Genomic DNA, 14,334 nt, shown 5'->3' on the forward strand with positions numbered 1-14,334 from the left:
CATACTACATCATCTAGGACCATCATTGGGAAGTTGACTTCGTCCGTGAAGACTGAGGCAAAAAAAGCATTGAGTACTTTTTCCTGCATCATCTGTCAATAGGTTACCTCCCTCACCCAGTAATGGCCTCACACCTTCTCTGATAACCCGTTTATTGTTCACATGCCTGTAGAACCCCTTCTTGTTACTCTTCACAACCCTTGCCAGCTGCAGTTCCAATTGTGCTTTCGCTTTCCTGAGCGAAATTTTCAGTTTACTTCATTTGCATACCTCTTTCGAAAGAGGAATGCCAGTGTAGACACAGCCTAACAGCAGGAAGCAGATGTAGAAAAGGCGCAAGGATTAGATTTCACTATTGTGGTCTGCAAGAGCTGTGCTGTCTGGTCAGTTTTGCTTTACAAAGTATCTTGAACAAAAGAAGCTATGGCTTTGCTGAATGGTAGGTCTCCATTACCTATCCCAGCTGGGGTGAGGAAGGTGGCAGTGTAGGATGTAAAAGAATGGCCAGCAGACTTTCTGCTTGGTCAGGTACTTTTTCACAACTGCTTTGCCGGCTGATCTCAGCCAGGCTGAAACACACAACACTTGCCGCTCAGCTGGGCCTTTTAAGGTTTTGCACCACATTCGGGTTTACGTTATTGCTTGTTGGTGACCAGTGGAGCTAAGTTGTGACGTGTCGGTAATGGCCACTTTCTGGCACGGCTCCTCAGGTGGCACAAATCTGCGGAGTCCCATGGACACCAATGGAGCCAGGCGGATTCATGCCAGCTGAGGCTCTGGCCCTGTGACTCCATCTGTCATCTGGCTGGTGTCGCTCCTTCTTCTTCGTTACCTTATATGGCCTGGTGAGGAGACTCATGGTGGCTTGGGCATCTTCACAGCCTCTGGCTGATGGCCTGGATGGTCCACTAGGCCGTTTTCCATCTGTGAAGACTATATTATGGCTCAGCTACCCTGAGCATGGCAATGAGGCCTGGTCTATAGCAGAAAATAGGGTTGGCATGACTTCATGTCACCCAGCTGATTAGTGGAGTGGCCACCACTGGAGTTGTGTTTCTATTTGCGGTGCACATGCGCCAGTGCCTCAGTGCACATAACAATATTTATTCCGCACACGGAAGGGGAAAAATCTACACGTGAATGAAAAACACCAGATGCATCTAGCATGGCCCCACAGATGTAATGTCATGGCCTTCCCCACGCCTGTATGCAAGTGCAGAGTGGCTGCCCCTGTGGCTCCATGCCCCCAGGGTGCCCAGAATCGGCATGAGGGGAATGGAGCAGGAGGCTCTTGTGAGACACCTAGTGCTCTTCCGCTGGTCATGAGTCTGCTCCGAAGTTAACAAGGCCTAAGGCCTTCCAATGGGCCTGGACTGGCCAATAGCCCTGAGGCTGATGTTGAGGAGTACAGTGGCTGCGTGGCCAGTCCTAGCCTTTGGCAGCAACCCCAGCAGCAGCAGGTCCTAGAAGCTGCTGGTTTGAGACAGCACTTGAGGTGTGTTCCTGGCCAACCGCCTGCTCCTGCAGAGGTCTCCCACAGAAGATGGTGATCTGGATGATTTTAGCTGAGGCCTGAACACCCTCATGCTACAACCCTCCAGTCCCCTTGAGCTCCAGGCGATGTGTCAACCTGCCCTGGGAGCAAACACGTCTCCCGCAAGGGACTCAAACTTCTTGCCGGCTCCTTCTGCTGCAAACTGGGCCTCGTTATTCTTTAATTAACATACCCAAGAAATCAATTAACTGCTACATTTCTAATTAAATACTACAGGAGATGATAGTCTCATTATTATCTGCTGAGGTGAACAACTCGATGTGTTTCTTTTGCCATTTCTCCCACTTCCCCAATTATGGGGAATAATAAATGCAAATGACGCTGCTGTTCTCACAGGTTCGAAACTCCTTTTGTACATTAGGAAAGTCAGAGAGATTAATTAGCTATTAAGTGAATGTGCATAATGCTATCATTAGCTGTTGTGTGTATTGTTTTTGGCACAATTTGCTGTCCTAATAAACAGCATTAATGTGCTCTCACTCTCTCAGTACCATGCTTATAATTTCTAATATTGCATAAATAGCAAAGTGTGTGTGTGTGTGTGTGTCTTGGCTCTGAAAATGTGTGCTATAGGAATGGTGGATTATGATTTGGGCTAGATTCTTCTCTTACTCATGCCTGGGGTAATTCCAATGAAGTTGGTGGGGTTACTCCAGATTTACCGCCGGACCAAGTGAGAACAGAATTTGGGCCTTTTTAAAAAATGTTTTTTTGCAAGTAAAGAGAGATCCAGTGACCCCATAGTAAACAGAGATCACTCTTTTACAAGAGTGATTAGTGCTTACGGATGCTTCCATGAGCAGGGCAAAGAGGGGTCCCTCTAATTTTTTCCACCCGGGGCAGAATAAATTTTGTTACATGCACCAAGGCAGGTGAGCATGTGAACCACCAATAGAAACACATGCGGCTAGCTCTGGACACTCTGCTAGTCAGCCGGGCAATACCTGAATCTCTCCTGGGTGGCTGCTCAAGTGCTCAGCTTAAAAAGAACACTGGGCCCAATCTGAAATCCTAAAGGGGCCCACTTCTTAGGACATGGTGAGCTCCCACCATCTATAAATCAGGTCCCTTTTCAAGGTGTTTCAGGCTGGATCCCCAAAACCAGGTCATGCTTGAGCCTCCAAGTTAAAGATTTCAGAGCTCCCAGTGCTTAGTGGTCCAGTAAGTTTGGCCACCCTAAGCCTGTCTGTTCCCATTATCACGTCACCTCATTAGGGAAGTACGTAAACACCATCAGAAGTTAATAAACAAAAAGCTTCGTAATTCCTTAAAATCAGCACCTGCTCGTGCTGAGCCCAGTTTGCAGGGATGACAGTGCAAAAACAGCAGTGAGAGGTTTACCCCACCCTTACTCATGAACAGCAAGTCTGCGGTACGAGGTTCAAGTATGGCAAATGCAGACATGGCCGTGCACACCCGCAAGTGAAACTGGCTTTTTATGATTAATTATTCCTATTAAATTGAAGGCCTGAGCATCAACCACTGGGTTTTTCATTGTTGAACCATTCTGCTGCTATCGCTGACACCAGCATCCACTCCTAACCCTTCTAAAATGAATCATCGATTAAAAAAAAAAAGTTGGGCTGATTCAACATTGCATCACTCTGGATTTCAAGTGGGTTAACGCCACCACATATTTCAGGGGAGAAACAACAACCTAAACTTGCATAATGGAACGCTATGGTGAGGCTGACCCATTATCACTATTCTGGGTTTGTGCAGCTCCTAGCGCAATGGTGCCTGGGTTCTTACCCGGGGCTGAAGTTAGGTACATGAGGTTTTACAGACAGTGCTCAGCCCCAAAATCTTACAAATCCCAAAGGGCTTGAGTGTCTCTCGTGCTATGGATTTCAGTGGGCTTGTTCCGGATGCACACCAGCCTAAGCGAGAGGCAAGCTGAGATGTGCATCTTACACTTGCCAGTGACGTCAATGGGAAATCCCATTTAAAAGCATCGCAGGACAACAAGTCCCTGAGTTACACAATGACTGGCTGGAAGAAATAGAAGGCTGGGAAAAGGTGAGATGCTAAATCCTGTGTACATAACTGTATATTATACTGATGCCCAGAGCAATGGCCAGCCAATCAAGGCAGGTCTGAGTAGGGTGGAAGGGATCAAGACATGCTGGAGGATGGGCACTGGCCCGGTTCATATAGGTGCTATTCCCGATTAACAACGGGTGAGGAGTGCCTGGCTCAGCAACCATTGCCAGCTGGAGAGACCAAAATGAGTAACCTTCTATTGCACATGACAGGCTGACAGGTCATAGACTCATAGAATACTAGACCTGGAAGGGACCTCGAGAGGGCACCAAGTGCGGTCCCCAGTCCTTGCAGTAGGACCAGATACTGTTTGGAACATATCCACTTTGATTCTGTTTCCCCACAGCATCTGCTCGAGCCACGCAGGGAAAGGCTGCCCTAGCAGGAAGCAATGAATTAGTAGAGGCAGTGATGATGACGGACAGAGCAGACAACAGAGATGCAATTAGGGGGATTAAAAGGGGAAGGGGAGAGGGAAGACCTACAAGAGGAGATGACCAAGTGGACGGGAAAAGAAATACGAAGGATAGAGAACGCATATGAATGTTCAGAAGGGGACTGAAAAGGGTTCACACGCAAAACAGGGCTAACAAGAAGCCTGGTAAGAGAGAGACACCTGCTGCCCCCAATATACTGTCAATCATTCTGTGTGATAAACAGGGGTGAGCAAGTTCCACCTCCCGGTTTCACTCTGGAGTATCACCGAGGCCCATGCAGCACTCTAAATCCCAGTGGATCTTCTAGCCACATCAATGCAGGAGACACATGCTTATCGAGGGCAAAAGAAAACCCTACCTATTCCTGGAAACACTGGTTGCTTTGAGCAGCACGAGTGATGCGGAGCAGCTGGAGCGAGGCAGTAAGACTTGCCCTCCATCTCTGGGAAGCCAGAGGCCATGACAAATTAGCTGATTCCCTTTGTGTCAGGCACAGTTCCTGCTGGCACCTTAGGATGAGTTCTAGATTCCCTTGCCCAGGTCAGCTGTACTGCAGCTGGCCACTGGGACCTGGTACATCAGTTAAGCACTGAAAGAGTTTACCAAGGTCTATGGTGAATCCTCCATCACTGAAAATGTTTAAATCAAGCCTTGCTGGCAGCGTAGATGGTCTGAGCAAGGAATTATTTTGGGGCAGGTCTTTGTTCTGCGTTAAATGGGTTAAATGACCACAATGGCTCCCTCTGGCCTCGGAATGCAGGAATGTATGAACAGAAGATCTATGCTGCTATATTTCTAGAAGACAAAGGGACTAGACATTTAAAACCAAGTCCAGCAGCCACACAAGCTTTGTCCATTAGATTGGAGAGGAATTCCTCCCTGCACTTAACTCCACAAACCAGGGACAACATATAACATCCTCCCCGCTTTTCTACCTCCACCACCAAGAGCGCAATAGGGTAACATGATTGTTTTGATGCCAGCAAGAAGTGCTCTTGGATTCTGCTGCTACCTTATATGGATAACAGGAGACTGGGTGAAAGGCAGGTGACAGATGATGCTTCATTGAAGAACTGTGAATAAACGCAAACATCAAGAAATGCAGGGACTCCAGTTAGTCTCTTGCAATGTTGAAGAGGGTGGCCTTGATCTGAAATAACACATGAACTGAACTGTAATGATACCAGCTTGGAAAGCACTGCTACTAGAGATGGGCCCAGGCTCTAAAATTCATATTCATAAGAACGTAAGAATGGCCATAGTGGGTCAGACCGAAGGTCCACCCAGCCCAGTATCCTGTCTGCTGACAGAGGCCAATACCAGGTGCCCCAGAGGGAGTGGTCCAAACAGGTAACAATCAAGTGATCTCTCTCCTACCATCCATCTCCAGCTTCTGACCAACAGAGGACAGGGACACCATACCTACCCATCGTGGCTCATAGCCATTGATGGACCTAACCTCCACAAATGTATCTAGCTTTTTTTTAAACCTCGTCATAGTCCGAACCTTCACTGCCTCCTCTGGCAAGGAGTTCCACAGGTTGACTGTGCATTGTGTGAAGACGAACTTCCTTTTATTTGTTTCAAACCTGCTGCCCGTTAATTTCATTTGGTGTCCCCTAGTTCTTCTATGATGGCAACAAGTAAATAATTTTTCCTTATTCACTTTCTCCACACCACTCGTGATTTTATATACCTCTATCATATCCTCCCTTTGTCTCCTCTTTTCTAACCTGAAAAGTCCTCGCCTCTTTAATCTCTTTTCATATGGGATTTGTTCCAGACCCATAATCATTTTAGTTGACCTTTCCAGAATCTTTTCTAATGCCAATATATCAGAATTCAAAATTCAGCCAAAGGGCATTCAGATGTGACAATTTGGTTTGGCCAATTTAAAATTATTCTTTAATGTAGCTATGTTACTATTAGGGTGGTTTTCAGGATACCAGACCTTTAATTTTTAAGGCATCTACCTGCTGTGCAGCTCTCTGCTTTGTGAGGCAGTGTACATGAGACATGCACAAACTTTGCTCAGCCTTTACTTTTGTTCCTTCTTGTTTTATTAGTTCCCTTAACGTAACACAGACTGAACATGCACAGTTGATCTTGGCATAGGAAAGACACAGAACGAGAAACAGGTGAGGGGAAGGGAAGGACAAGGATACAAGAAAACAAAATTAAATTCTCTCAGAGAGCACTGTGTGTGTTCTCTCTCACATGCTTCATCTCCCCTGCATGGCAAAATGGAAGGCTTTATAGTAGAGCGTAGACAACTGAAGTAGCTATTTAAAGATGACACATAGATGAACATGATACATTGGGGAAGAGTCAACACAGCTTTTGTAAAGAATCACACCTCATCAATCTATTAGACTTCTCTGAGAGTGTCAGCAAACACGTGGACAAGGGTGATCCAGACGATAGCGTGCTTAGCTTTTCAGAAAGATTTTCACATCAAAGATTCTTAAGCAAAGTATAGTCATGGGGTAAGAGAGACGGTCTCCTCTTGGATCAGTAACTGGCTAAAAGCCACAGAATAAAGATTAGGACTAAATGGACAGTTTTCAAAATGGACAGCAGTACATGACAGGATCTCTCAAGGACCCATACTTGGATGTGTGCATTTCAACATATGCAGAAATGATCTGGAAAAGGGGGTGAACAGGTGACAAAATATGTAAACGATGGGGAATTATTCAAAATAATAACTGCTTCAATCAAAACTAACTGCTAAGAGTTACAGAGAAGTCTCTCAAAACTGGATGACAAAATGGCAGATCAAGTTCAGTGCTGATAAGCACAAAGTAATGCAGTACCAGCAATGTACTAGCAATAAAAGCTAGCAGGATGTTAGAAACCATTAGGAAAGGAACAGATAATACGACAGAAAATACCATAATGCCACTTTACAAATTCCTGCTACATCTTGAATATTGCACGAAGGTCTAGTCACCCAGCACAAAAAAGATATATTGGAATTGGTACAGAGAACTGCAGCAAAATGATGTGGTTTATGGAACAGCTTCCATATGAGAGAAATTAAAAAGCCTGGGGCTGTTCAGCTTGGAAAACAGACAGGTAAGTGGGGCGGGGGTGGAGAGTATGATAAGCACCTGTAATATCACAAGTGACGTTGAGAAAGTCACGTAACACAATAAAGTTATTCAATGAAATGAAAAGGCAGAAGGCTTAAAACTAACAGGAGGAAGTATCTCCTCACACAATCCTCATCAACCTGGGGAACTCCTCACCAGGGGATGCTGAAGCCTAGAAGTATAACTGGTGTCCAAAAAGAATTAGATAAATTTAGAGAGGACAGGGTCAGCAATGGCTACTAGCCAAGCTGGTCAGGGATGCAACTGCTGGCTTGGGGGTCCCTAAATCTCTGACTGCAGCAGCTGGGACTGGGCAACAGGGGGATGGATCAACTGAATACCCTGTTTTGTTTCTTCCCTCCAAAGTACCTGGCATTTGCCACTGTCAGAATGCAGGTGACTGGGCTACATAGACCACGGGTCTGTACCAGTGTGGTCATTCTGATGTTTTTATGATGTGCACAGAAACCAAAGTCAATACCAGTTACATGGCTACATCTAATAGAAGAACCAGATGCAAAATTCAGGGATGTTTGGCTCAGAGGCTTTGGTTCAGAATAGTCTCAGATTGTTACCTCTTTCTCCTGAAATCACACGTATCCATTGTGGGTCAAACTTAGAGAGGGGCTGGACACTGAGCTCCAGTTAAAGGCAATGGGAGCTGCAGGTCCTCAGCACCTCTGAGGACAAAAAGAAAGTCATTTCTGAGTTTGATTTTGGTAAGCAGGGGATCACTGTTTGTGACTCATCCCTGTTAAAGGGACACTGCCCAATTGTTTGCTCCAGTAACTGCACTGCCGTCATGGGAAAGTGAGCAGGATTCCCTCTGGAGTTGCATGCCATTAACAGAGAAGTTGTAGGTCATGACTGCAGAATCTTTATCATTATTAACACCAATAGTAATTATTATGATGTGAATTATGGCAGCATCTAGGCACTGTAATCATGGAGCAGGTCACATGGCGGTAAGGGGCACCATCCATGAGCACAACATCTAGAACAAGCACCTATACCAGCTTTGCCATTGAGATCTTGGGCCAAAGTTGCAGAAGTTAAAGGAAAATCTCAAATCACAGGCCAGCTCTCTAGCTGAGCTTAACCAGCACAGCAATAGCAAACATGAAATGAAATAAATTAAAATGAAAATAAAATAAAGTAAGCAAATTTGATATGGCTTCATTGGAAGAAAATAAATCTAAAATCTCTTGCTGCATCTGATTACGATTCTTTTGAAGCCAGTCCTGCCATAGGACTCTTGATTTCAACAGAGCTATTCCTTACTCATGCAAGTGTGAAATAAGAATCAGATCTTGTAGTTGCAATTTAAGATAAGGGCATATTAACTCCCCGCCTCCAGTCTCTTTTAAACCACCTAGCCCTTACAATGCATCTATGGCTTAGTTCCCCTGCTAATTAATTACCTGCAAAGCACTGATCTTAAACACTCTGCAGTGAAAGTTCATGAGTGAAAAGAAACAAACCACAGCCTCCCACCATCCTCCTTGGGAAAAAAATTAACTAGTTTGTCTTTTCTTTCTTTTTTTTTTAAACATTGCAAAACTTGTTTCTTTTTTTTTCTCTCAGGTATCTCTCTCAAAAAAATGCAGCGAGCAAATCCTTGAATATTTTTTATCAAGCACTGTAATTAGCTCTGCATGTTGAAAATTACTCACTCCATCTGTATGCCCCGGCAGGTAGCTAGAGTTCACAGCTAGTGGAATCTTTGATCAGTAATTATGATGTAAAAACAAATCATCCCCCCCTTTCCACCACCACCCCCCCGCCCCGCAGCAGTGACATCTCTGCAAAGGAGAAGTACTCACTTCCACCTCCCCCACACCCTTCCGTGACTCAGTTAACCTCTCCCGTCAGAGAGGCTGGCAGGCTTTCAGCAGAGTGGTTCAAAGGGTGACAAAATTATGGCACCATGGCATGGAAAACTGAGCGATGCAGATAGAAAACAGAGCCAGGACATTGCTCATGGGTAATCCGAGCAGCTGATTCCGTTTGCCACTTGGATTCTAGTTCAGAACAACATAGAACGCAGACTGCACCACATACAACTAGATCCAATTTGGTTTCTGCATTCATTAGGAATGTGAGATTGTTCATGTGCCCTTTATGCTCAGTTTAGCTGTTACACTTTTGGCATATATATTTTTTTCCTCCATTACAAATATATGGATGTGTGTGTATGTCCCTCAGTTGTGGGGCTCAGCTGTATTTTAATTTGGCTTTTATCTTCCACCCCACCAGTTCGGCAATGAGAAGTCTGTTTTCTTCTGCTAATTCGCTGGCCTGTGTTTTTCTCCAAAGCAGTTTGGGTTTCTCACTGGCAGGTTGAGATTTTTCGGCTCCACCTCTTGGTGAGCTCCATTTCTTAAACAGCTGCTGTGGCAGGCCTGGCTGTTCCGTTTCACTGCTGCTGTGAGCCTCATAACCCACACACGCACTGGTTGAAACTAAGGGGCCTGATTCTGTGCCGGGTTGCTTCCTGTGTCATCCGAGATATCCATGCAAAGTGGATGTGCAACTTTACCACACCAAAAAGGCAGGGCTCTGGCACTCACTTTGGGCCTGATTCAAAACCCACAGAAGCCAATGGAAAGTACGGCATTGACCTGAATGGGCTCTGGGTCAGGTCCCCATTGTGAAGGAGTCTATGAACAACGACATGAGGCACAAGAGAGCAAAGGATCAGTTGTTCTGGTGGTCACATGGTGTAAATCAGTGTCGTATCACTGAGCTCAAAGGAGTTATGCCAGTACTTGCCAGCTGAGGACCTGCCCTCTGTGTCCTGGAAAGGATGCAGCATTTTGCTGGCCGAACTGGACTTTGCTGACTTGACTCAGTTGCACCAGGGACACACCACAATAACGACACCAGGCTCCAACTGCCACGCAGGCCGGTGAGAAGCAGGACAGCTCCTTTGGCAAAGAGGGGGTTGTTTTGGTGTGAAACTACTGGAAGAGGAGCATCGGCCCCATGTCCCCATGTCACAGCTGTGCATTGGTGGGACAGAACACACACTTCCCCAGTCATTTTTGGCACCACGCAAAGTCCAGTCTTACCATGTCTCACAATGCCTAACGCTTGGCTCTTGCTCGGCAGACATGGGCTGCCTCGCTCACGTACATTCATGTGATCTAGTGCATTACAGGAAATATGTTGGGTTAAATTCTGTTGTCTGTTACCTTGGGGTAGAGCCACAACAGACCCATATTTGAGTAAAATTACTCTGGATTTACACCAGCGTAACTGAGAACATGACTTGGCCCACTAACTCTAAATAAGGCTAGAATGCTCTGAGACTGATTCTCCTCTCGCTTAAGCTGGTTTTAGACTGGTATAACTGCATTGACTCGGGTGCAGTTACACCTGATGTACACCAGTAGGGGGGCAGAATCAGTCCCCATTTGCTTGACCCACTGCTATGTAACTCCAAGTTTATGCTGGTGTAACTCCAGTGGGGAGTCCGCCTATCATAAAACTGAAGGAACGGATGGGTGACATAGGTCTGTTACTAAAAAACATTGCAAGAACCCATTTGTATACATTCTTCAGCAGAGGCCGTTTGGTTTTCCATGCATCCCTCCACCCCACAAAGCCCCAAACCCAAACAAGCAACTGAATAATTCTAATATATGTATTTTTATAGAGTCCCCGCCCCGCCCACCCATTACCTGGGTGAAGATCTTTTCATTCTCATTTTATTCATTTGTGAAATGCACCAAATTCTAATCTCTGTAACACCAGCCTAAAACTCCACTGACTGCAGCAGAATTACTCTGGTGTGAGCGATCAGAATGTGGTCTATATTGTAAGTCAGCTTCTCCGAGAGTGTCAGTGTCACTGAAATGGAGTTTTGATGGCTTATACCAGCCGAGGATCTGGCCCTTCACCATTTAGGCCTGATTCTGCTTTTAATTATTCCAGTGTATTTTAACAGAAACTGGCAAAGTTACTCCAGGAGTATGTCAACAAGAATAAAATTTGGTCCATTATGCAAAGTTACAGGACAGATCCGTTTCCTTTATACTAACAGATCTCTTCCCAGTCTGTGCACCGTAACTTGGCAGGTTGATGTTTTATTATCTCACTACCCCAGGCAAACCCTCAGATACGTTAGTGCATTAGGCTCCAATCACACAGAACGCCCAATGAATGGCAGGCTACAATCGCGGCTGTTTGTTGGAGAGGCAGGAAGGTGCGCACAAGCTTTGACCTTCATTGTGTTATTTGTTTAGAATCAAAGTGTCACAAACTTAAGCAAGGAGCATTGTTTTTGTGCATGATTACTGGTGCAAGACTGACATATAATCAATACTATACACTTATCAAATGTCCTATCTAACACTTCTAATTCATGCACCAATCGATTTCTATAGAATTATAGCTGTGCAGCATCCAAGTGTTGAGATTTCATTCTTATTAAAAAAACAAAAGTGTCTTGTGTAGTCTACTTTCATGGAGAGTTAGGCATACCCATGTCAACATATCATTAAACTCCCTTCCCTGCAGTCCTGTTTCTAAATCAGGATGTTATAGTGTAGCTAGTTTGCTAAAGTGTTTGAATGTCATTTGTTTTTGTTCTAGTTTAAAACTTCAAATATGAATCATTTCGACTGATGCGAGGTGCCAGTGTTCTGAAAGTGTTAATTCACTCCCAGCTCCTGAGAGCGGTAAAAGGTTACTATCTCTGAGTTCTAGTGCTTATTTTTCCCCCAGAAGTAATTGTGAGCTTCCCCTTTCTCCTCCCCGAGTCTTCTGTGCTGAGAGGATCCACTTCCACTTACAATCCTTTGTTGTAGACAACAGTCGTACTGGTGGTGGCCCCTGCAATTTCTGGCTCCAGTCGAGAGGTCTCAATCTGCCAAATCAAAGAGGAGGTAAGATTAGAATCCGGCCGATATTGTCCGACAGCAACAGACGCATGATACAGCAATAAAATACGGAACAGAAGCAAGACTTTGGCTGAGGTTATGCTGATTTTACTTATGCTGGTGTAAATTGGGGGTAACTCCACTGAAGTCAATGGAGAGTTACAGCAGGCCTAGCGGAACTCCTCTGCTGTGGATTGCAGGAGAGGAGCTGTAGTAACAAGCTGTAATGAGTGTGCTCTGCAAGTCAGAAATGCCGTTCACCAGCGATCTCCAAGTGCTTTCCCATGTTTATGCTCATATCACACCGGCTTATACTGAATTATGCTATGTGACGTGCCTCACACGCCCTCCCTTGCTAACCCTTGAAATTCTGCATGAATTTAAGCAGCCCAACCGCACCTTGTTTTAAAAGAAACTCTGTTGTCTTATTTTATATACAGGAGACGCCTGATTTATGCAGGGGTTGTGTTCCTGCAACCCCCGCGTAAGTCAAATTTCAGGCAACTTGGGGGAGCCAGGAACTAGGTGGCAGCCGACCTCCTGGCTCTCGGCTCCCCTCCTTACAGAGCCAGGAAACTGACCAGGGCAGTCAGGGAGACAGGCACAGCTTCTCCCCAGCTTCCTCCAGCTGGGAAGCCAGGGGTTGGAGCGGGGAGCCGGGGATGGTTTTTCAACTGGCACTTAACGGCTACGTCTACACGTGCAGCCAACATCGAAATAGCTTATTTGATGTTGCGACATCGAAATAGTCTATTTCGATGCATAACGTCTACACGTCCTCCAGGGCCAGCAACGTCGATGTTCAACTTCGACGTTGCTCAGCCCAACATCGAAATAGGCGCAGCGAGGGAACGTCTACACGTCAAAGTAGCACACATCGAAATAGGGATGCCAGGCACAGCTGCAGACAGGGTCACAGGGCGGACTCAACAGCAAGCCGCTCCCTTAAAGGGCCCCTCCCAGACACACTTGCACTAAACAACACAAGATCCACAGAGCTGACAACTGGTTGCAGACCCTGTGCCTGCAGCATAGATCCCCAGCTGCCGCAGAAGCAGCCAGAAGCCCTGGGCTAAGGGCTGCTGCCCACGGTGACCATAGAGCCCCGCAGGGGCTGGAGAGAGAGCATCTCTCAACCCCCCAGCTGATGGCCGCCATGGAGGACCCGGCAATTTCGACGTTGCGGGACGCGGATCGTCTACACGGTCCCTACTTCGACGTTGAACGTCGAAGTAGGGCGCTATTCCTATCTCCTCATGAGGTTAGCGACTTCGACGTCTCGCCGCCTAACGTCGAAGTTGGTGCCGCTACTTCGAAGTAGCGTGCACGTGTAGACGCAGCTAACCTGTGTTAATGCAAGTTGAGCGCAAGTCGAAATCGTGTGTATCGGGAGTTTCCTGTACATTTCCCTTTCCCTTGCTCATTGCGGGTTCTCCCCACATCAAGGCAGATCCTATCTAGTCGCCAAACCTGCAACAGAGTCCACACGGATGGGCACTTTGGGCGGGATTCATAAAGGTACTGAGTGGCTTAACACAACCCTTTTGACTGTGCTGAGACCCAGTGAAGTCAATGGGACTCCTGGTGCAAGCAAGAGTCAGCGTGATGAGAGCCAATTCCAGGATCAGGGTCCTAATGTCTTGGGGGGGACTAGGCGTGAGAGCCTAGCATTGCTGAAGTTGGTGGCAAAAGTCCAGTTTATTTCAATAGGACTACCATGTCACCCTGTACCGTCTTTAAACCTGCCACAAGTGGAGGCAACAGGACTAACAAACCTGTTGAGGTCCCTTCAAGCCCTATCATTATATGATTTCTTGTCTCTGTAAAACACTGTGCGCATGTATGGCACTAAAAAGTGTCAAATCACATAACAACTATATAATATACTAAATCATATGCTGTGTAAATCTTTGAGAAGTTTATCAGTGGATCTCTATGATGCATAGTTTAAAGGCAGCATCATTTCATTGCCCACTGCACTTTTTCTCTCTGTGAGATCTCCTCTATTTTTTCCAATCAGACTCAGAAAAAAGCTCTCTATGATCCAAATGTAGTCTGAACCTCTGTATTTGGAGGAACAGATGGGGAGTGGGGGAAGGAGGAGAGGGAATTCTTGTTGTCCAATCCAAGCCAGGATCCTCCCAGAAACAGGACAGGGGACCTTAATGTATCACATTTTAAAAAATCCTATACATTTAATCAGTGCTGTAGCTGACACAATGCTAGGAGCCCACGTTAAAATCTAAATGCTTTTGAAAATGTTTAACCTAGTTAGACAAATTAGCAAAAATTTGTGCAAAACAATTTAGGTATTTAAAATA

General features: G+C 45.8%; 1 protein-coding gene across 2 annotated transcripts in view; it reads right to left on the minus strand.

Moving 5' to 3' along the window:
* SFXN5 (sideroflexin 5) overlaps positions 1–14,334 on the minus strand; it is a 208,032-nt gene that overhangs the window by 6,930 nt on the left and 186,768 nt on the right. The window contains exon 14 of one of the 2 annotated variants that reach the window (XM_074992204.1): positions 11,927–12,000. In XM_074992204.1, the coding sequence (XP_074848305.1) occupies positions 11,927–12,000 (74 nt within the window). Of the gene's footprint in view, positions 1–10,820; positions 12,001–14,334 lie in introns of those variants that run through there. The other variant, XM_074992205.1, reaches the window with a different exon arrangement.

Source organism: Carettochelys insculpta, chromosome 4 (assembly GCF_033958435.1).
Source record: "Carettochelys insculpta isolate YL-2023 chromosome 4, ASM3395843v1, whole genome shotgun sequence".
NCBI classification, from domain to species: domain Eukaryota; kingdom Metazoa; phylum Chordata; order Testudines; family Carettochelyidae; genus Carettochelys; species Carettochelys insculpta.